This window comes from Cygnus olor, chromosome 5 (genome assembly GCF_009769625.2).
Source record: "Cygnus olor isolate bCygOlo1 chromosome 5, bCygOlo1.pri.v2, whole genome shotgun sequence".
Lineage (NCBI taxonomy): Eukaryota > Metazoa > Chordata > Aves > Anseriformes > Anatidae > Cygnus > Cygnus olor.
The window spans coordinates 17,111,218-17,132,443 of NC_049173.1; the positions used below are offsets into that span (position 1 = coordinate 17,111,218).

Genomic DNA, 21,226 nt, shown 5'->3' on the forward strand with positions numbered 1-21,226 from the left:
ATAGAGAACTGCATTATTACTGTTAGATCGTCAACACCAATATATAGCCTTTCTTTCGAACAAAGGGACTCAACCCAGTGATGGGAAGGCAACTGCTTGTAAATGGTGATTTGTATTTATTTACTGACTCACATTTATGGCTCCAGCTAAGAAATTCAGGGGAAAGAAATTACTACCATAAACTGAATTTTCTCTGATGCAGAAAAACTAATTTTTCCACTTCATGTAGCTGGAAAGCTGGGTGGTTACTAACATTTTGGTTCCTTCACTACCAGTAGTGAATAAATTCAGTCTGGACGCTTTGAGATAAAAGATTGTTTTGCCTGAGCAAACTGCCACTGACACTTAGATACCGTTGTTGCAAAGCTGAGAGCAAACGAAGCAGCTGTTTCAGCCCAGTTTAAACATGGTGAACAAGAGGAAAGCATATTAACTCCAGCTGTGCACTGATAACAGCTGGGAAGGAAAATCACTGCATGGGAACCTTAAAGTAAACTTTGAATTGTAGCATGCTTAGCTATCGTGAGTACACTTCAGAGGGTGGAGGAGAGGTGAAAAATTTATTCTTAGAAGTGTGGAGAATTTCATGAGAGATCCTTGTGCCTCTTTTTGTGTAAAGGTGCAGCAGGTTCTGTGCTTGGGTGGTATCATCTCCCCAGATTTGCAATATGAATCTCATCCTTTACTTAAACTCATGAGCAATTTTGAGTGGGGGATTCTGTGCAGAGTAATGGTGTCCCTTTGTAACCAGATAGCAATGCAGTACCCTACTTTAAGAAGTATTTTTGGGTGTTCTTAAGCTCTGTAAGCTCCTCAGTAGTGTTCTGTTTTCCAGAATAATATGTACCAGTCTTCTTCAGGCTTCTTCTGAGGTTTTTCTGTTCAGGTCCCTTGCATCTTGTTCATTTTGGTCTATTGGGCATAAAGAGCAGAATAAAATTAGAGGAAGTAATTAATGTCAGTAGTAAAAATAGCAACAATTCTCAGAGAAGTTGCATTAAACCAAAAACTCCCTTAGGTCCTTGCTGCAGTAGAATAATGATTTACTTAAGTTTGGGTCTAATGGGAATTTAAAGAACTTCCTTCTAATCAGTATTCTGTGAAAGCTTATAATTAAGAGTAATTCTGGAACAGTTATATAGTCATAATAACAAACCTTCATTATATTTCACACTCGTATTTTAAAGATGAGAAGTTAATTCAAGCCTTCTACACAAAGCCATATGCACTCGTGACCTTTCAAAGCCCACAACTTAAAATATAAGTAGCAATTCTGAGAGTACTGAAGAGTGCAAAAGATTGGGCCAGTAAGGATGTGTTGTATTAGGTCATTATTTGCACATTGACACGTCTGTTGGTAACATTCAGTTGCACCTACGCATGGCAATAAGTAATGTTAAGAGAAGAAAGCACGTTTTCTAAGTTAGATAAGGTGCCTGATATTTCCATTTGGCATCCAAATTAATTTGTGGGAGTGGGGGAGTAGTGAAAGAAAAGGTTTTGGTTGATAGTTGAGATATTGGTGTTATTTCTCTTATCAGTATTTGTGTGGTTCCCTGGCTGTCTTTGAATACCCATACAAACAAAAGGACTGTGCTGTTCAACCTGCAGGTAGGAATAGCTTCTGGCTGGGGCATGGAAACTTCCAGCAGTTTCCTGTGACTGAGATAACCAGGCAAACCTGTCCATTTCTGTGCAACTGTCATCTTCTCTCTGTGCTATCCCCCTTTCTCCTACTTGTCATCTTTCCCATCCCTCCAACTTCTGTTCATGCTGTCTTCGGTGTCTTCTGCTAACCTCTGAGGAGCTGGCGTCATGTCTTGGGTATTCTGTGCAAAGAACCGTGTGTACTTTAGGTACATGTAAAAGGGCTAGACTTAGGCGGCTAAAGTTTTGGACAAGAGGCAACACAGCTGTCTGTGTCCTTCTGAAAAGACAACATAAGTGTATAAATAAAGACACTTAAATGAGGCCAGTTAGCATTGTCATAAAGTTATTTTAATGTTAACCAGCTGTTATAGACTTGATCTCGCTCTTCAGTAGATTGCATGCCTCTTGGTTTGCTGGAAGCCAGTGCTCTCTATTTCTGTGCACATAGCAGACAATTATATAATAAAACAGGTCTTCGGTTTCATGTGTATACAATTATGAGAAAGCAGTAGTTCCTCAAAGAAGGCAATTTTGGCATCATTCGTAAAGACTGTTTTCAAATGTAAAATATGGAGTATGTAGAGTCAAAAATGTAAATGGCTACGTATGTTAACGTTCTACATGAGGAAAAGAGAACAGAAGAAACATGACCAAGGGAAACATCTTACAAATGACTTGCCAAAGCATATCAAAACAGATGTAGAGCTGAGTAAATTGCAAAGCCCAGTGACACACACAAATATGAGGAGAATTTTAGTGTTCCTGAAAGAAGGGTACCTATTTGAGTGGGTCACTGAAAGTACTGGCATACTGCATGTTAAGGTGAGTTTCTCTTTCCCTGTGCCTTTATGTAAACTAATAATTGTCTCAGTTAGAGAAATCTGATGACTCTGATCCATTTGTGACTGACATAACTGTCATTGACTCAGGGACTGAATCAAATTAGCAATCACATATTCAATAACATATTATTGCATTTTAATTTCAAGTATTGTCATCTAATACAGTTGCTTTTATAGTGTTTTTCAGGTTTGATAGCTATGGTGGATCTTTGATTGTGGTTTCTTCTACATTGCGACACTGAAAACAATGGCGAAAGAATATATAAAGAACTGCTGTAAATGGTGCTTCTATGCGGAAAAAGAAGAAAACGATCGTGAGTTCCGACATAATCACATTGACTAAGGGTTTTGTCATTCTGGGTGATGAGATTTCCCATTAATAAAATTATTTTGTCACTCCTGATAAACTTGAATTCTTTTACAACATCCGAAAGTCATTCCATACCTCCACTTGGAGATTGGACACATGCTTGTTAGTGTTATGAACTGGAACTGAAGAATAACACTTATCTGAAGTCTGCTCCTTGCAGCCTGAAATGCTGTCCAAAAAGCCAGCTTCTTTACCTAAGGTCATGTGAAGGTCTTGTGTCTCTCAAGCTCTCTAAAAGTGAACACTTTTTTTCTTTTTTTCCTTTTAACTGCCTGCAGATTTGCTGTCAGGATTTTCTTTGGTGGCTTAGTTGTTCGCAAAACTGTTCTATACAAGTGTATAGAATGCCTCCTCTAAAAATTTACTAAGAGAAAGGCAGCTATAAATATACAAGCTTGGGCAGTGAAATTTATATTAGTACAGGTATCATGAAGATGAATATCTTTTCCAAGTGCTACTCCTGAATGCTAGTAAAACTGAATGCTAGCAGCAGTTAAGTAATGTATCAAGCACAGATTCTATTAAATTAAAGAGATCTGTTCACAGTATTTTCAAATTTTAACGCATATGTGGACTGTCTGTTTTTCTTGCTCTTTATTTTTAGCAGTTTCCATGGTACAGGAATCTGAAGCAGTAGCTGCAAGAAAGCCAGCTATTGTAGAGCAACCTCCATTGTCTTCTGTGTCAGTGAAGCGGCAAGTTGGCTGTTCAGAGGATTATCTGCTTTCTAAACTGCCCTTGGATGGTCAGGAAGTACCATTTGTGGTCCCCCCATTCAAACTGGCTTATGTACAGCCCAAAAACCTTCCTAGTGCCTCACATGCTGGAGGGATTCAAGGTAAAATATAAAAAGTATTGCTGAAATAGTATGTGTTTCTGTGGGGAAAACCTGAATAAAAAATACTGTACTTCATTAGGTATGTTAACCAGTGTCACTTTCTAGCCAAAGACTGAGAAACTTTATTTTTGTGAGAGAAATTTCTTATTTTGTGCATTGTAACACAATGGTATCTCCTTCGCTGTTTCTGTGTTAGCTATATTTACTGTTCAGCTTATAGAAATTTAGAGGAGGAGTATGTCTTTCTTGTTTTATTTAGTCTGTCATAGGACTCCAAAATAGATATTTAGTATCTGCTACACCTTGAAAGTTATCAAGTATTTCTACTGAAAACATACGTTTGCAAAACTTTTCTAGAAGCCTGGTCTTGTGGCTCTTCTCTCTGGACATCCAGAGTGCTTTTGGGAAGGATGTTACCCAGTATGAATCTTCGTGATCTTGCATGAATTAAATGGAAAGGGGGGATTGCACACTAGTGTTCATACTCAAAGTATTGGAAAACATTGAAGAAAGGCAAAGGTCTATGAAAGAATTTATGGAGGCAAGAAAAAAACCTAACACATCACCATTATTCAGATCACTTAAGGAAGGAAGGAGGGTAGTCTTTTGCGTTTAATGTACTGATAAGTTTTAGCATACTAACACATCTTCCTTTTCAAATTTCATCAACAGGAAGCATATGCTAATACTTGGAGGAAAGTGTTTTTTATTTTTGTTTTTCATTTTTGTATGTTGTTTTTTTCTATTTCCTGTTCTTTCTGTTACTCTTTGGGTGGCCGGGGGTAAGGTCTCAGCAGTATATGGGTTGCATATGATGATATGATACTTTGCTCACAACAGTCTTATACTTCAACCTCTGTCAGACCCGTGCTTGCACAGCTGAAATGACATGTATGCAATTTAGGCACAGTGGCATTTTAAAAGAATGGGAGCACGGCCCAGTAACACGAGTTAGAGGGCACGTACTATCACTGGAGATGATGAGGACTTGAGGTCTTCTCCAGAGATGTGTAGGTTTAGATAAGGGAAAATTTTGGTACAAGGGCATAACTGAGCAGTTGCTTTCTCTAGAGCTGCTTTGCCTCAAGGACATGATGAGCTGATAATATGTTTTTAGTCTCATGTGACTGGATTTCTTTTCTGAGGGTGGGAACTTCAGTAACTGAAAAAAATCAGCCACATGTTGCATAATAACTAATGCAGTGCTACCTTTTTCTGTTTGTGTGGTTTTACTCCCATCATTCTCCCTTCTCCCTAGGTCTTTGCTGTTGCTTCTTGTCCCTTGCTTCTCTCCTGCTACCAGACTTTCTCCTCTTCCTCACCCACCCCTGCTAATAACACTAGCACAGGGGCCAAGCTAATCAGTATCGCAGAGCTGATTGGTATAGATCAGCCATTCTGTACCTGGTCTCTCAGTGGGTTTTATTTATGATGCCCACCTCACCAGCCACAAACGGGCAGCACCCTAATGGTTGGAGTTGGAAAATACAAGGCCCTCCTTGTCTCTGAGCCTGACCTGCTTCAGGTTTTCCCACAGATGGCCAGCAGAAAGCAATCCTGATGTGTGAGGCTGCTCTCTGCCACCCACCTGGCAGAGCTGTTGTCCCGAGGGATTGCTTGTTGTATATGTTCTTCAGTAGCTAGTTCTTGTAAAGAGTACTTGGACAAGGTATGGGAATGCAGGACATGCTCCTGGTAAATTGTCTTTCTTACAGGATCTGGGTTCATACTTTGTCTTGCTTGATCTTACTTCATCCTCAAGATACTGTACAGATAAGTCCATAAGGGACTCTGAGGCACCAGGGTTCTCCAGGGGGAAGGGAGAAGGAAGATGTGTTTAACAACCTTTAGATAAATGTTTTCTTTATTCTTGCTGTTCTACAAAATCTTATCAGTCAATGACTTATAAACCAGTGACTTGGCTTCATTGGGAATTATGCTTCATCATCATTTCCGAAGGACCTAGTGAACAGAGTGGCCCTTTAGGCTATAAAGCCAAAGATCTTCTGGCAGGATGACCTGACTGTTCATAATTGTCTCTCTTGAGCAAATATTTTAAATTCTTGAATAAATATTTGAAAAGTGGATCTTATGTCAAGTAGGCAGCTTCCATTTCTTTTTAAAAAGTAAGTATTTATATTTGGAAAGTACAGCTTTTAAGCCTCATTAAAGCTGTGTTTAAAATGCAAAGTTTACTTTTAGGAAGATTTACTAAATATAGAGAAGTGTGCTGTCATTCCTTCTTTACATTAACCAAAGCACCAACATATTTAAAACAAAAACCCCAAAAAATAAAACCACTAGAGTATTTGTTTCTTAGACTGTTGTTAAATATCTGTAGAAGTCCAAGTTCTTCCCTTATTCCACTCCATTTTCTGTGCATGTCTGACCATTTTCCTTTATTGAAACAGGACATGCTCAGTGTTAGCTCTTGGCATTCCTCCTTAAAGAAGTTAAGTTCTGGCAGCCCTTCTCAGTATTCACTGCAGCATGTCTCATGCTCTCGCAGAAGTAAGCTAGCAGAAGGGAGTGTGCTCCTGGGCTGGAACATTGAATTTTCCGTCACCTGTTGTGCAGCAAAACTTCACAGCCTCACTTCTAGCGTTCACCCTCATATGGGTTCTGCTGGAGTCCATATTACTTGAATTCTTGCTTTACCATCTCTCATGTCCCACCTCACTGTTCGAGTTACTCTATTTTACTTACTCTGCTACCACCCGGAGGAAAGAATTTTATAGTAATAATGTTTGCCCCTTATGGTGTAACACGTGAAGAATTGAAGGCACTTGGTAATGGAGTAATGAGCTATTTCACAGGTAGGCTGAAATCCAGAGAGGTGACATGAAGGAAGCAAATGTCAGAGCTTGGCAGATTCCAGGTCACCCCATCCCCCTTCTCTACTCGACTTTTTATTGCAAGGCTTCTTTTCGCTCCAGACAGACAAAATGAAGTACTACAGTGGTGTTCTTTGCTGTTCTGCTGACCAAGGAGTGCATGTCTTGTCTGAAATAATTATAAAGGAAAGAAAAGCAGGGCAGCTGTGCAGTAATGGTCTGAGTAAACGGCTGGGATTCAAGCATTCTCAAATCTGTCTTCTTGTGTCTCAGCCAACAATTCAAGTCATTTTGGACCAGTAATTTTACCACTGACACACTTCCTATGGAAATTGGATGACAAGGAGACTGCAGTTGCAAGTTGCATTATCTTTCCACGGAAGACCCTCCTAAAGGACTGTGGGCCCATTAGCCAATTAGGAATACCCTGGGGGATTGTAGCCAAATAAGTCAGAGGTTTTCTGTATGCGTGGCCCTACTTTTCTGGTGAATTTCCGTCTTGGTCTTTGTCTTTAGAGCCTTCTGTATTTTAACTGGTTAGGCATCTATCGTGGAACACTTCAAGACAGGGTATGCATAGATTTTTATGGCCAATTTCATTCCAATATTTCCTAGCATGCTGTTGAAATCTGACGTAATATATGTCTGTTTTCTTTTCTTTTTTTTTTTTCCTTTCGTTGAAGCAGATAATAATGAAATATTTTGTCCTTGCCCTGAAGGCACTCAGCCTGCCTTATGAAAACAAGCAGCATGTGTTATGTCTGGAACTCTTGCATCTGATGTTTACTTGTGCTCCACAGAATCTGCCAGAGCTTCATTTGGTGATCGGAAAGCAGAAATGCGCAGCATGTACCAGTGGCCCCAGTATGCTGTGTACAACCCATTCTATTTGGAGCAGCATGTTTCACCAGATCTGATTAGGCGTTTCCAACCAAAATCACATAATAGGAAATTATACGGATCAGGTGAGAAGAACTGCACTCTTACTTTTCTGTCTTCCTCCAGTTCACACTGTGCATAGGTAAGAGAAAAATTCATTAGACTACAGAAGACATGTTTGATTATAGCAATTCTCAAACTAGTCTGTATACTACAGACATTTCCCGGTTAGTGAGTTGATCTGTGGAGCGGGCTCTGCTTGATTTCCAGCTGTGCTGTTACTTTCTGTCAGTTGGGGGCTTAATAAGGCTTGTATGCATCACACAACAGTAGGCATATTGGCAAAGCGAGCTAGTGTAGCTGCCTTTGATCCAAAACACGTTGTAGTACCAAGAGTCTAGCTACCAGTAAGAGGAGTATTTGAGGGAGAAGGAACAAGGAAATCAAGTAGTATGTCGAGTGGAAGAGTACTTGAGGAACATATATATGGAGAGGGAAACAAGCGCTAAATAAACATTCAGGAGCAGATTGTGAGAATAGGAACAAAATGGGAAGTGATGCTGTATGCCAGCTTTTATGTACTTTGCTGTTGAAGGTGTAGAAATGTCTCCAGTTCTTACTGTGCAGGTATGTTTAATAACAGGGGAGGGCTGTGAGATACGATCAGTAAAAGTTTAGATACAAAGTGTTTGGCTACCTAGGTAAAACCTCTGTACTGTTCATTGGTTTATGTATCTTGTATAATGCATGCTGTTTACAGTAAAGTAGATGATTAAGTGTTGCATGCTGTAAGTGATTGCTAAGGTAAACCCATTCAGAAAATTCATGCTCGAAGAAATGTACACAGATCTCCATCAGATAGCAAGCTGGCAACAGCATGCATTTTTAAAGACGTGTTTGTTAGAAAGGTACAGCATGCTTCTTTTACAGCTAGGAAAAATGTCTCAGTCAGTGTCCTGTTTTAAAATTAATTTTGAATCACCATAGAAACTAAATGAAAAGACTACTCCATATATATATATTTTTAAGAGGAGAACAAAACACATGTATAATTTAAGCACACATATGGTTTTGCTAGGCTTTGCAAGCACCTGTGGGAGCCAAATGGTTTCATAAAATTGTCTTGAACATCTTCCCTTCAGTTCATCATCTCTTTCTCCGTTTTTCTTCAAGCCAAGTAAACACTTCACTAGTTTTTGTCTTGGTAAGCTCAAACACAAGAAAGGTCACTTAAGTATGTCTAGAGTACAGTTATAATGTCTTCTTCCTCCAGAGTTTTTTAACAGCTGTTTCAAAAGCTAGATTATTTTCTTTGTGTGTATCTGTAGACTCTAGGCAAAACTCTAAGCCTATTTTGTTGCACTAAGTGTTGTGATACTTTTAATTTGAGTTGACTTAAAAGTACAGAATGTGTTTATTTGGAAAGTATGAAGTGAAGTCTCTGAATTTGCATGTGAAGTCCCCCCTCTTCATCTTAACAAATAACTGAAAAATAAATTGATTAATATTCTTCCAAAATTGCAGTAATTTTTTGTAAGCAAAATATCTTTATGATTGATTTTTTTCTGCTGCTTTATATTTTACAGACAGCTTTCTCAGTGTAAAAGCTATTATTTTTTTTCCATTCAAAACTTAAGTTTTTGAAAAAGGCACCATCTCTCCTCCTTGTCCCCGTGTTCTCCCTAAGGTTCTTCAAAAACTTTAACCAGCTTTACTAAGAACACATAGCAAATTGTGCTGTCTTTAAAACATTTCAGTGATTTACAACCTTGTCGTGGTTTAACCCAACAGGCAGCTAAGTACCACATAGCTGTTCGCCCATGTGGAATGGGGGAGAGAATTGTAAAAGGTAAAAGAGGGAGAACTTGTAGGTTGAGATAAGGACAGTTTAATAATAAATAAATAAATAGGAAAAGAAGAAAAAAAAAGTGATGCACAATGCAATAATGCAATTGCTCACCACCAGCCAAACAATGCCCAGCCCGTCCCTAAGAAACAGTGGTCCACTCCCAGACAACTCAGAGTCATAGAATGGCTCGGGTTGGAAGGGACCTTAAAGATCACCAAGTTCCAGCCCCCCTGCCATGGGCAGGGACACCACCCACTAGATCAGGTTGCTCAGGGCCTCATCCAATCTGGCCTTGAAAAGTTGTTCTCTATCTTTTTTATAAACTCCCTTTAAGTACTGAAAAGCTGCAGTAAGGCCACCCCCGAACCTTCTCTTCTTCAGGCTGAACAGCCCCAGCTCTCTCAGTCTTTCTTCATTAGAGAGGTGTTCCAGCCCTCTGATCAACTTTGTGGCCCTCTTCTTTTGTGACCCTCAACCTCCTCGCTGACAGGGCAGTGTGAGATGCAGAAAAGTCAAACAACACTTGCACAAACAATAACTAAAACATCATTGTTTTATCAACATGATTTTCATCTTAAATCCAAAACACAGCACCATACCAGGTACTATGAGGAGGATTAGCACTATCCCAGCCAAAACGAGGACAAATTTGCAGGCTTGAGTGAAGGAATAAAGAACTGTGTATCTGTTTTTCAGTAGTTTGTGAAATTCACAAGTTTTAAATATGGAATAATATTTTTTCTAGCAATGACATGATATGTACTGTTCTTTTTGTCTCTTTAGTTAACGATTTAAGAACTAGTGGTTTGCCTGGATCGCTTGATTTAAGTCATTCAATGTTTGATCTCAGAAGCCCACCTCATCGATTCATGAAGGTGAGTACTTCTTGTACCTTACGTGTAACCTCAGTTCTACCGAAATCTCAGCACATTTGGTGTATCTGTTTTTGTTGCATGGTGTTTCAGAGGAAACACTGAAGGGCACTGTACTGTGCACTGGAAGGGCTAAAGGGAGAAGTTCAATACCTTGACTGACTTTAAGTATTTATTTTCCTGATGCCTCCTCTAGCTACTGCCGTTGTAGTCCAACAAAGCTGCTGAGAAACTTGAGTAGGCTTTTAGTCAGGACAGAAGAAGAGTCTGTGGTTCCTGATTTTGTTATTTCTCCCATCACTTGAAAAGTGGAACACTAAAAGTTTCTATTTATGCAAAAAAACAGTGCTCTGTTTGTTTGTTTTTTCCCAAATAATCATCTGTTACATAACACAGCGTTGTGTATCAGTAAGTAAAATATCTGAGTTGGCCTAATGTGTCCTGTATCAGCTCTTTGCGTCAAGGCAGTAATATCATGCTAGATCAAGAGTTTAGTAGGGAAACAAAGATTTGAAACTGCTTGTTACTTTGTTTTCATCATGTCTTATCTGATAGCAGAATCTCTGGCTTTCTGCATCTATTGCTCTTACTGAAGTGGTGGGTTTTTGTTGTGTTTTTTTTTTTCTTTTCCCCTCCCCAGAGATACGATTCATTCTCCAGTGTACCTAGCAGTACCTCCTCCAGGAAGGAATCACAAGGCAGTAACAGGAGTCTTGGTATGGTTTGTTTGTTTAACTTGTAATGAAATACTTGCAATGTTAAGCTGTCTTAATGTTGTTTGTTTGTTTGTTTTGAGATGAGTAACAAGTCACTTTGGAAATTACTTCACAATTTGAAATTAAGAGTTTACAACTTGCATGTTCCTGTTATCAGGAGGTTGAGTAAATTGGGCCTTCAAAGGAGTGCAAGTCTTCGTGCTTTTGAGAAATTGATCCCTGGATTTACTACCCCAGTGAACTAAGAAATTACAAGTTTTCTGTTAGGATAGGATGTGGCACCTTGGTCACAGCTCTAGTCCTTTTCCATGTATCTGTATTTTTCTGTAGAAAGTATTTGGAACATAGTACTCGTATTACATTGAGAATTATTCAAGAATATTGCATGAAAAAAATAGTATCCTTAGTAATAAAGGAATGCTGAAAAAGTGGAGATGATGCAAAATAAATCCTCAAAAACAATTCAAGCGCCCACAAAAGTCTCCTTTATGAAAGTCAGAATTTCACACAGTGTCCTCAATGAAATAGAGAAACACTGGGTATTAAGTGGCTCTTAGAGAAAAGTGTAACAGTAAAATGCTTATTAGCCTGGTTGAGAAAGATAAATAGCAGGCCAATCTATAAACTTAACAGTGAAAGTGATTAAGGGAAGTGATAGATTCTAAATGTGTTTTGGGTGTGTCAGGAACGTGCTCTTCTACTTTCTAAAAGGTGTTTGCGTATAGCATAAGTTATTAACTTAACAGGTGTTAAGATATGTCAAACTTAAGTTGAGAGAAGTTTTCAAAGATAGGCAGTCCACCTAGTAATGAATTCCCCTACTCTTGGAATAATTTTTTAAGATACTGTATTGCTTCTAAAAACACTAATTGGCTTTTTTTCCACAGATACTATTACATTATCAGGTGATGAACGAGACTTTGGAAGACTGAATGTAAAGCTGTGTTACGTTTCTTCTGCGGAACAGATCTGGATCACAGTTTTACATGTAAGTAATTATAAATAAGCAAACATAAATAACCTGATTATTGTTTACTCGACTATTTTACTATATTTAGTGTTAGGGTAACAGAGAGTCTGTTTAGCAAGAGTAATGAGAATTAAGGAATACTTTGAGGAGAAAAAGGAAAAAGAAAATTATCCCTAAGGATTAATATAAGCACAGTTCAGTCAAATGGTCTTATTTTGGAGTGAGAAACTGTTTGGCATGGGTAGGGAACCTGAGAAGGTTATATGCTGGTCCTGCTATAGAAATTTTCCTGTGGAAATATGGAGGCAGCAAATTGGAGCAAAATTTGGAGGCACCATTTGTCTGACTAAATCTAGTAGTTCCTTCAGGGTAGAACTGTAATAGCACTTCAAGGTTGTATAGCTCTTGCAGTTTTTTTGTTAACTAATGTGATGCTGTTATGCTGACTCGTTTATACACTTCCAGGAACTGATTAATTTTTAGGTAATGGAACTTAGAGTACTCAGAAACCTTGTGACTATACCAAATGATACATTTGCAAGATTACATAAGGGATTTCACGATTTATATGCTGTCAAATTCCCACAGAATGATTCAGCAGATTTTAGTGATTTCACTTTTTACTCTCTGCTGTGAAAGTAAATTATTAAATGTTCTGAAGTGACATAATCATTACACCAGCTCTAATTTGCATTCAGTATTACAGGAATTACAGCAGTGTAGAAGACCTTGTGTTTTTAAGTTGTCTGAAAGCTGGAGGCTTACATTGTCTCTGCTGATTCTGTTTCCAATGTTGTAGTGCAAAGACCTGAGCTGGCCTTCTAGTTGTGGAGAAAATCCTCTTATCTATGTCAAGGGAATTCTCACACTGCCTAAACCAGTGCAGTTCAAATCCTCTGCCAAGGAAGGGTGCAATGTAAGTAGAAGCAAGAAAAACACCAAGAAATCCTCATCCCCATATCCTTTCTCCAAATCCCTTTAAATGGCTTGTTCCACTTCCTCCGCTCTTATCCTCTCTTGCATACCTCCTTTCCTAAGTCTGCAGGACAGGTGTGGGATACACTCATAGGGGACTGAACCATGCTGGTCTTCGCAGCTGAATGGTGGGGGATTGGAGGAAACCTGCACACACCGTTAGATGCATATTCTTCCTGGGGAAGGTAGATGATGATGTACTGCTTCCAGCGCCTCGCTAGGGCAGGAGACAAAGTTCATGCTTTGTCTCTACAGAAAGTAGTAAAAATGGGTCATGTGGGTCATGTGGCACAGGAGTCCTGATGGTGCCAGTATAGGAAGATGAAAGGGCTTGGGGTGAGGGGGAGCGAGGTGAAGCAATGTAAACATCCCATAACGTGAATCAAATGTGGAAGAATATAAAATGAGCAGAGAGACTGAAGCAAAAGGCCTCTGGAGGATTTTCTGTCATAATGTGTGTAAGCTGTTGTAAAGCTCCATAAGGGAGAGCCTCAGCTCATTCTGGTAGTGAACAAGAATCCAGAGTATTGCCTGCCAGGCTGTGACAATGAGATGGCAAGTTCTGTGTGAACTTAGCCACTGTAAAAGCACACCTTTCCATGACAACTCGAAATGGTATCCAAGAGCAGTTGCTATAAGACCAGGAAGTCTTTATTTCTAGGTTTTGGGTTCAGTGTGACTCTTTATAAAGATGATATTACCTCTGTGTCTTTCTTTTTAGGACATTGAATTTATGGAAACTTTTGTATTTGCTATTAAACTGCAAAGCCTCCAGGCTGTCAGATTGGTATTTAAAATCCAGACACAGGCTCCTAGGAGAAGAACAATTGGAGAGTGCTCCTTGGCATTGCGGGAGCTCAGCTCAGAGGAGTCAAGTCATTGGCTGGATATATCTCCTCCTTCCAAATCATCTGTAAGTGCTAATACCACAAAAGTGTATTGTCATATCACGTAGAAAGAGTTGTTGGAAACAGAAGTAGAATAATTCAGTAATAATTCATTGTTAACAGCAAACACAGTTGGGTTTTTTTCTGCTTTCTTGGATGGGGGGCATTTGATGGAAAAAAAATGCAGGCTTTTGAACTAGGCGCATCACTATTATGGTCATAAACTGCAGCTGTTTCTGGGAAAAGAGCTAGAACTAGCTCTCCCACAACATGGCCCACAGCTGGAGGGAGGGACGTTCTGGGAAGACTTTCAGCAAAGGGCACCGAGTAATTGCCTTTTCCTACCAAAAAAGCATCAGAAGATCCGTAGGACTAGCAGCAAGAGCTCACAGCAAATGGAATTTGATTCTTTTATGGAAGAAAAGTGCTAAGATCTTCAGTGGCTTGAAACCGCATATATATATATATATATATGTGTGTGTGTATATATATATTTTAATATTCAGATTACATGCTGTGAAGTAATAATTCAAGCAGTTCATTTCCATTACAGTAATAAAAAACAGGTGGTTGTCAAATGTCATTTTCACAGTGGGATTTCCTTTCCCCCTGCTCCCACTTTGTTTGTTTCTTTTACAGATTGTGTCTAGACATTTGTATTTTCAACAAATTAAACTTGAATTAGCGATTCAAAAGCAAATTTTATCTAAATGTGTAAGTAATATGAGTGACACTCTTGATTTCTAACATAAGTTATACTTGACATTTGTAGTTCTAAAAAGTTGTGCTTCAAAAGCAGTAACTTGCTACAGATTAAGTGAAAGAGGAAGCTGTTTGAGAAGCCACTTCATCCTGTCTCATTGTGTCTGTGCCTGTGTTGGCTTTCCTCACCATTATATCCAAGAGCTCTCCAGACACTGCATCCATGTGCTTCCTCTCATGTTTACACAGAAATTTTGTGGCTGAGCTGCAAGGAGAATTTGGTTCTCATAAGTGAACTGGAACCTGATTTCTTTATCTGACATGTTGCACTCTTTCTTGGTGCATTTTTCCATCTCTGAAGTCCATGAGAACTTGAAGGGAACCAGGACTAGCACAGGGCTTTTAACTGGAGGCTTTCTGAAAAGCTGGGTCTCACTCCACTGGCTCACTCCTGATGTTCTTACTGTGTCCAGAGTACATTAGCCTCTGGCAGAAGAGTAATGAGGACCTCAAGGCAACTTTGTCACTAGCAAAAATTCTTTATTAAAAAAAAAATCGGACTGGAGCTTTCAGTAGACTCAGAATGTGTGTCTGTGTTTGTGTGTCTAAGCATGTGAAACACATGTACTTCTACAACACAGGAAAATCCACAGCATGCTGTCATCCTAAGCATTCCTGACATTAAATGACAGGGCCTTGTATCTACGTAAAGTGTTGCTTGTATCTTCATATTACAAAATTCAAAAGGGTGGAAGGGGAAGTCCAAAGGTTTTCTGTTAGTGGAGCATGCCTGTTCTCTCTCTTTCACATCCACGTTTAGTAGAGCTACTACTGCGTGTCGGGTTTTTCCTCTGTGTGTCCACTCTTACCATTGAGGAATCTCCCAGGTGAAATTTGAGGTTTATTTGTCCAGTACCTCTCGCTGCAGCCCATTAGGGTCATATATGCACTGTACATAAGCAGTGCATCAGTGGAGCACGTGTACTGCAGCTGTGACAAGTGCAAGGTGCATTTACTTACTGTGCATCTGCAGGTTGTATATACAACACATACTTATATTTCTGTCCAGGAAATCCCAGATAGAAATGTGGGAGCCCAACATATAACAGAATTCCTGCATTTCCTGAGTTTATAAGCAACTTAATCCAGATGTTATGGCAACATTCTTCTGCTTGTAGGTGTGCCGTGCAGAGCTTCAAGTAGGAACTTGTTTTCAAGCAATAAACAGGAGGATTCAGTTACAGATTCTTGAAGCACAAAACCTTCCAATTTCATCTACACCGCTGTCTTTATGTAAGTTACATCGATTGTCTCATGCCTCCTGTCTAAAACCATTTGTAACAGGTAAAATGCTGCTCAAATGGGTTGGCAATCGATAACATTCCTTACAAACCTCAAACTAACATATTGTGCAGTAGATTTCTATTGCCAAGGCTTGTTTCCACAGATGTCTTACTTGATTACATTTTGTTTGGTTTGAAGCTACGCATTTATGTATTTTGGAAGATTTTTATCCCAGTATTAATCCTGACATACAAGAGCATTAGTTTGCACTTGCTGTTTGGATACATGTTAATCAGTTCAATACTAGTGAACACACTGTGTGACCAGTCAGGAAAGCTATTGTACAATTCTTTTGGCCAGACTTTTGGGAAACTGTTGCAATTTGAACAATACATGTGGATCTTGTCAGTTCCTCTTTGGGTATGTTTGTGAGTAACCCTTTGTGTGTTATGCCCTTTTTCCCCCTCCCTCTTTTTTACTTTGTGCTAGATTTCTTTGTTAAAGTTGGAATGTTTAGTACAGAAGGGCTGATGTATAAGAAGAAGACACGTCTTCTGAAATCTACTAACGGCCAAGTGAGGTGGGAAGAAATGATGATTTTTCCAGTTAGCCAAGCTGAACAAGGAATTAGTTTTCTCATCAAACTCTACAGCAGAAGCTCAGTGAGAAGAAAACACTTCCTAGGACAGGTTGGTTTCTGCTATCTAACATGAAATGCTTTGCTTAAAATCCAGTTCCACAAGATTTTTTTTTGTATGAATTTTAAAATACTTTAAATAAGGTGGCATATAGGAAAATAGTGAATTCTAATAAAATCTTCTGGCTTTAATCCAAGAAGGAATAGTACTGGCTCTTAAACATGCACGAACATCAGAATGCATGTTGGCATTTGATCTTTCTTTTAAAAAGAACTCTTTTATGCCATTTTTGTGTGGAGTGTTGTTATGTAAAAGATTGCTTCTTACAGACAGATGTATGATGTCCTTCTTGCCTCTAGGCTTTCTAAAGAAAACAAACATAGCATTCACACCAGCTCCACAACCTACAACGTCCTCTACAGAAAGAAGGTGTGTTGGCTTACAGTACTAGCACACTCACAAACAGGTGTGTGTAGAAGGGAAATGTCAACAGCTACAATAGCAGACTGCCTTTCTGGGTACAACAATGCTGAAGTCAGCATAATGTTCTGAATGTGTATGATCAAGTGATAATGTGAACAAACAAAAAGATTAGTTGAATGCTCTCCCCCCCCAACCCACCTTTTTTTTTCCAACTGGAACTTCTGTCGTATCTCTTTGAAAGCATTTATGTGAACATATGTATTTAACCACCATAAAAATTGAAAGTCTGGTCTCCTTTTATTCTCTCTGCACTCTTTCCCTAGTTGTTCTAATTGACCATTATTCTGTCCCTTCTTTCTCTCCTTTTTTTCCCATAGTATAATGAGACACATTTGTTCTTAATGCTCAGTGCTTTCCCTGACCCAGGTAGATGTACTAGTAGAATTTTAATATATACATAAATGAATAACGGGGAATTGATTTTGAGGTTCCAACTGTAAAGTCCCTTACCAGCTGAAGGACTGCACTATCCTTAGGTGCAGAAAATGGTAGCTCCCCATCCTGGCAGTGGATCTTGTGCATGGTGCACACGTTCACTTGCAGGAGATGCTGATCTGCTATAGAAATGATGTGCCAGCAAGAGTTACGTGACCTTCCTCTATTCTATCAAGTATCATGTCACACGTGTTCCATCTTTCTGTGATTCTGTTGGTAGAATTGGATTTGGAACAGAAAGAAAAAAGTGTGCTAGCTAGCTGTGCTACTTTGGGGCAAAACTAACTGGGTATGATTTTGCAGTCACTAAGCAATATGTGGGGTCATCTCAATCTGATGAGTTTCATTTAATCATGGGTCTTATTTTTACGGGGAGGAAATGAGCTACTTCTGCTCTTCAGAGATTATTTGGAAAGGTTGTTTCAGCTCATGCAGGCAGACATTGCCACATAACACATGAAGACATAAAATATGGCTCAGGGAAAAATGTACTTTAAGCAATTGGCTGGGTAGCTGGAAAAAGATGAATATAGCTGGATCTATTAACATGGTTCTTCAGAGAATGATGTTTAATTGGATGCTGTTCTAAAACAGACAACACTTCGATTAGGCTGCATTTATGGGCATGTCTTTAATCATGAGCAAGATGTATGTTGAATCTCTGTGGATGAAACATCAGCTGTCTGTGGTATTCTGGAAGGCATTATTCTCACTTCTTGAGGAATCATGCCTCAGCAGTGTGGGCTAAATGTACTTCATGGTGCAGGTTTCTGAGAATTATTAAAAACGACTCATTCTTGGAAGAGTGGAGGAAATAGAGTCCCGTAAATAACGATACCTACTTACATAAGCAGAATTCTTTTGGCAATGGAAGCTGGTGATACTGTTCAGGGGAAAAACTTCCTACTTGTACTTCATTTCCTTGTTTAAGGGCCGCTATCCATTAATTGAATACCAAGAAGAAATGGACTCTTACTGCGTGACTATGTGTGATACAGGCAAGTTAGTAACCTCTGTGGAATGCAGGTTTGGCCCTGTCTGTTGGAGTGTGCAATTTTAAATGCTCATGAAAATGCTGGACAGCTAACTCTGGGTGCCAGGTGGCTTGCTGCCAACTGGAGTTTGAGTGCGTGGTCTGGAGAGACATCACTGCCCTGATGGGTCCTTGACCCCAGCACATCAATTTGAATGGAGCAAGGAATGCTTGACTTAAAATATGTTATTAAGTAGGGAAACATTAGTGTGTAGTGAGTTCTCTAATTCATATTTGTTTAGAGACTAAATGTAAACACAGACTGCCTGTGTTCCCAGCTGAAAGCCAAATTATGTTAGTCTTAACAGAACTGTATTTGTTGCTAATACTTTGGTCACAGTCTACATGTTGCATCTCATTCTACACTTTCATGGTATTTGTTTGGATCTAACAAAGTCTGGGCCACTGTTACAGCAGGTAAACTCAATTTTATTTCTCTTTTTATTTCTTACTGCAGATCTGGATAAGTTCTGATAGCAATAACAGTGAAGCAGTAGAGCAGTGGGAAGATACCATCGCTAACCCTGAAAAAGTTGTTGTTAAATGGTACAGCCTTGGTCCATCTTGAAGACTGGAGATGAAACTCAGGACTGATTTTTCTACAAAGATATGCTTTTTAAAATAGTATAAATTTAAAGAAAAATATTGTCTACACAAGTTGTTCAGAAGGACTCCACTGAATCAACACCTCCATGTTAACTGGAAAAATTAAGTTTCACAAAGAGAAATACTGGCTTAAATATTATTAAGAGGAAGACTTAGAAAATGGGAAGAGCACTCACTTGATATTTAAAAATCCACCAGGAAAAATAAATATTTGCTCCTTTTAGGCTCTGCAAGAGTATAGAAACCCAGTCTTTACTAGTCACAGACTTCATCCTCATCTGTAATCTTGTCTTTGGCAAAGACAAGATTTTTTTCCATGAGAATCAGTCTGATTAGTGGCTTGATCCTAGGTACCTCTAAGCCTCTGTGGCTGCACGTGTATTGACACCATTTGACCAGAGTAATGTGTGCCTCAGCAAGTGGGAAAGCTGTGGCTGTAGCAGGAGGCATAAAGGGAGCAATGCAATAATGCAGCACCCAGCGGCTTTTCTAATCTTTGCCTCTGGTGAAGGGTTGCACAGTGTGCCAGTATCTTGGGTTTTCCCCCATCCTTCTCACTAGTTTAAACAGAGGGATTGAAAAACAAGTTTCTCTGACTAACTGTGATCTTTTCAAGTGGGGCCCTCCAGATTTGCTTTGTTTGGTGACTGCTAGTTGGAATGAGTGGAATAATGCAAAGAGGTATCAACTCTGCCTAGGATCAGGGCCAGATTTTTTAGATAAATTATTTTTATTATATATAATTCTAATAAGTAAATGACTTCCTATCTAATCAACAGTCTTCTACCATTTGCTTAGTTTACTAAAAGCCAGACCAACATACTAAGGAGTAAGCAAATATTTACTGATATAAGTGCTTTTTTATGCTAATTAAAAAGCAGAACAGTAAAGGAATTGGGTTTTGTTTAAAAGATGGGCTACTACTGCATAAATATTTGTTACATGTACAGGGTGCTGAAAATATGTGTGGGTATATATTTGTTACTTGTTTTCAGCAAGAAGAAATTACCATATTTTTATTGCAAATGATATTTTTCCTATAAAATCCAAAGATTATTTTTCTACTAGTCCCCATATTTTCAGTGGTCTATTCATAGTTATTATTAAGGGGGGAAAATGCCATGTATATAGTATATAATATATACTTATAAAAACAAAGACCTTTTTGCACTGCATTAACTACTGGATTTAACAAAAATATATTCCATTAAATTCAGTGCTTACACATTTAGTGTTGGCTGTCTGAGCTGCTCAAGTATGTGTTTGTATAGACACTGAATAACAGTATCTTTTTTATAACTTGGAAACCATTCAAACATCTGACACAAGGACTGGAGTGGTGGTGAGAGCACTCACTGCTTGAAGGCAAAGGAACAGTGGGGGGCAGAGAAAACACTGTAACAGGAAAGCATGTTGTTTTTAAGCAGAGAGCTCAAAGCTGCTTTATTTTAGCCATTTTGACTTCAAATAAAGGCAAAAAGGGGAAAAAAAGGAATCTTAATCTTTTCATCAGTTGTTAATTGAAGCTTTTTAAACTTAAACCATCTAGATTTTTGTTGGTGAAATTTAAGGTTTTCAAAATTAGAAAACAAAAGGACTTTTCTAGGCTCTTACAAGCTCAGCTTTTTGACCAGTTTTTATAAATGAACTGAAACAGTTTTTGCATGTTACTTGGAGAACAGACATTGGTTCTTGCTCTTACAGATGCTCCTTGCAGAGTTCCCACTAAGCCCACTGGGTCTGGACTTGCAATGCCAGCTTTCATCCAGCTATGGTACTTGGGATGAGCCTGGCCTGTCAGGTAAAATGAAAAAGGGAATTGGACTGAGCTGATGTTCTTGGAGTGTCTTCACTTGAATACGTGGATCTTTTTTATTCATTGTGGCTGAACTGCGGTAAACAAAAGTGCAAACTGTTTCCTTATGCAGAATGCTGTTCCCTTTGAAAGAGAGGACAGGGAATATTCCAGTGTTTTGGAGGATACAGTCACCACAAAAGTGGCTCTACAGCAATTGCCAGCTCAGTGGATATTGTGTAAAATGGACTTTGTTGGCTATTTTTAGGACACTTAGCCTTATAAAGGCCTAACTAGTAACGTCTCGTTTTTCCTATGTTAATATTTAATCTGCGTGTTTATAATAAAAGTTAAGAACACAAAATAATCCATCTCTTTTTTCAATTGCGTTTGCTGTCATCACAAACTGAAGTTCAAATCCTACCTTTTTGTCTGAGAAAATGCTGACAAATGGAACTATTTTTTTCTTGTAGTGTTGCATGTGGGGGCATTGGTGGCCGACATGTTGTGGATGTATATGAGGCTTCTTCTGTAAGATGCAGCCAGGTACTAGAGCACTCTGAAGAAC

The 21,226-nt window shown here is 38.9% G+C and overlaps 1 protein-coding gene across 6 annotated transcripts in view; it reads left to right on the forward strand.

Moving 5' to 3' along the window:
• TC2N (tandem C2 domains, nuclear) overlaps nt 1-21,016 on the forward strand; it is a 33,426-nt gene extending 12,410 nt beyond the window's left edge. For 5 of the 6 annotated variants that reach the window (XM_040559156.1, XM_040559153.1, XM_040559157.1 and 2 more), the window contains 11 exons: nt 2,670-2,806; nt 3,467-3,700; nt 7,335-7,499; nt 10,046-10,137; nt 10,775-10,850; nt 11,738-11,838; nt 12,620-12,736; nt 13,517-13,708; nt 15,563-15,677; nt 16,158-16,357; nt 18,715-21,016. In XM_040559156.1, the coding sequence (XP_040415090.1) occupies nt 2,740-2,806; nt 3,467-3,700; nt 7,335-7,499; nt 10,046-10,137; nt 10,775-10,850; nt 11,738-11,838; nt 12,620-12,736; nt 13,517-13,708; nt 15,563-15,677; nt 16,158-16,357; nt 18,715-18,825 (1,470 nt within the window). In that variant the 5' untranslated portion in view covers nt 2,670-2,739 and the 3' untranslated portion in view covers nt 18,826-21,016. The remainder of the gene's footprint in view (nt 1-2,669; nt 2,807-3,466; nt 3,701-7,334; nt 7,500-10,045; nt 10,138-10,774; nt 10,851-11,737; nt 11,839-12,619; nt 12,737-13,516; nt 13,709-15,562; nt 15,678-16,157; nt 16,358-18,714) is intronic. The other variant, XM_040559158.1, reaches the window with a different exon arrangement.
• Nucleotides 21,017-21,226: the final 210 nt, after the last annotated feature.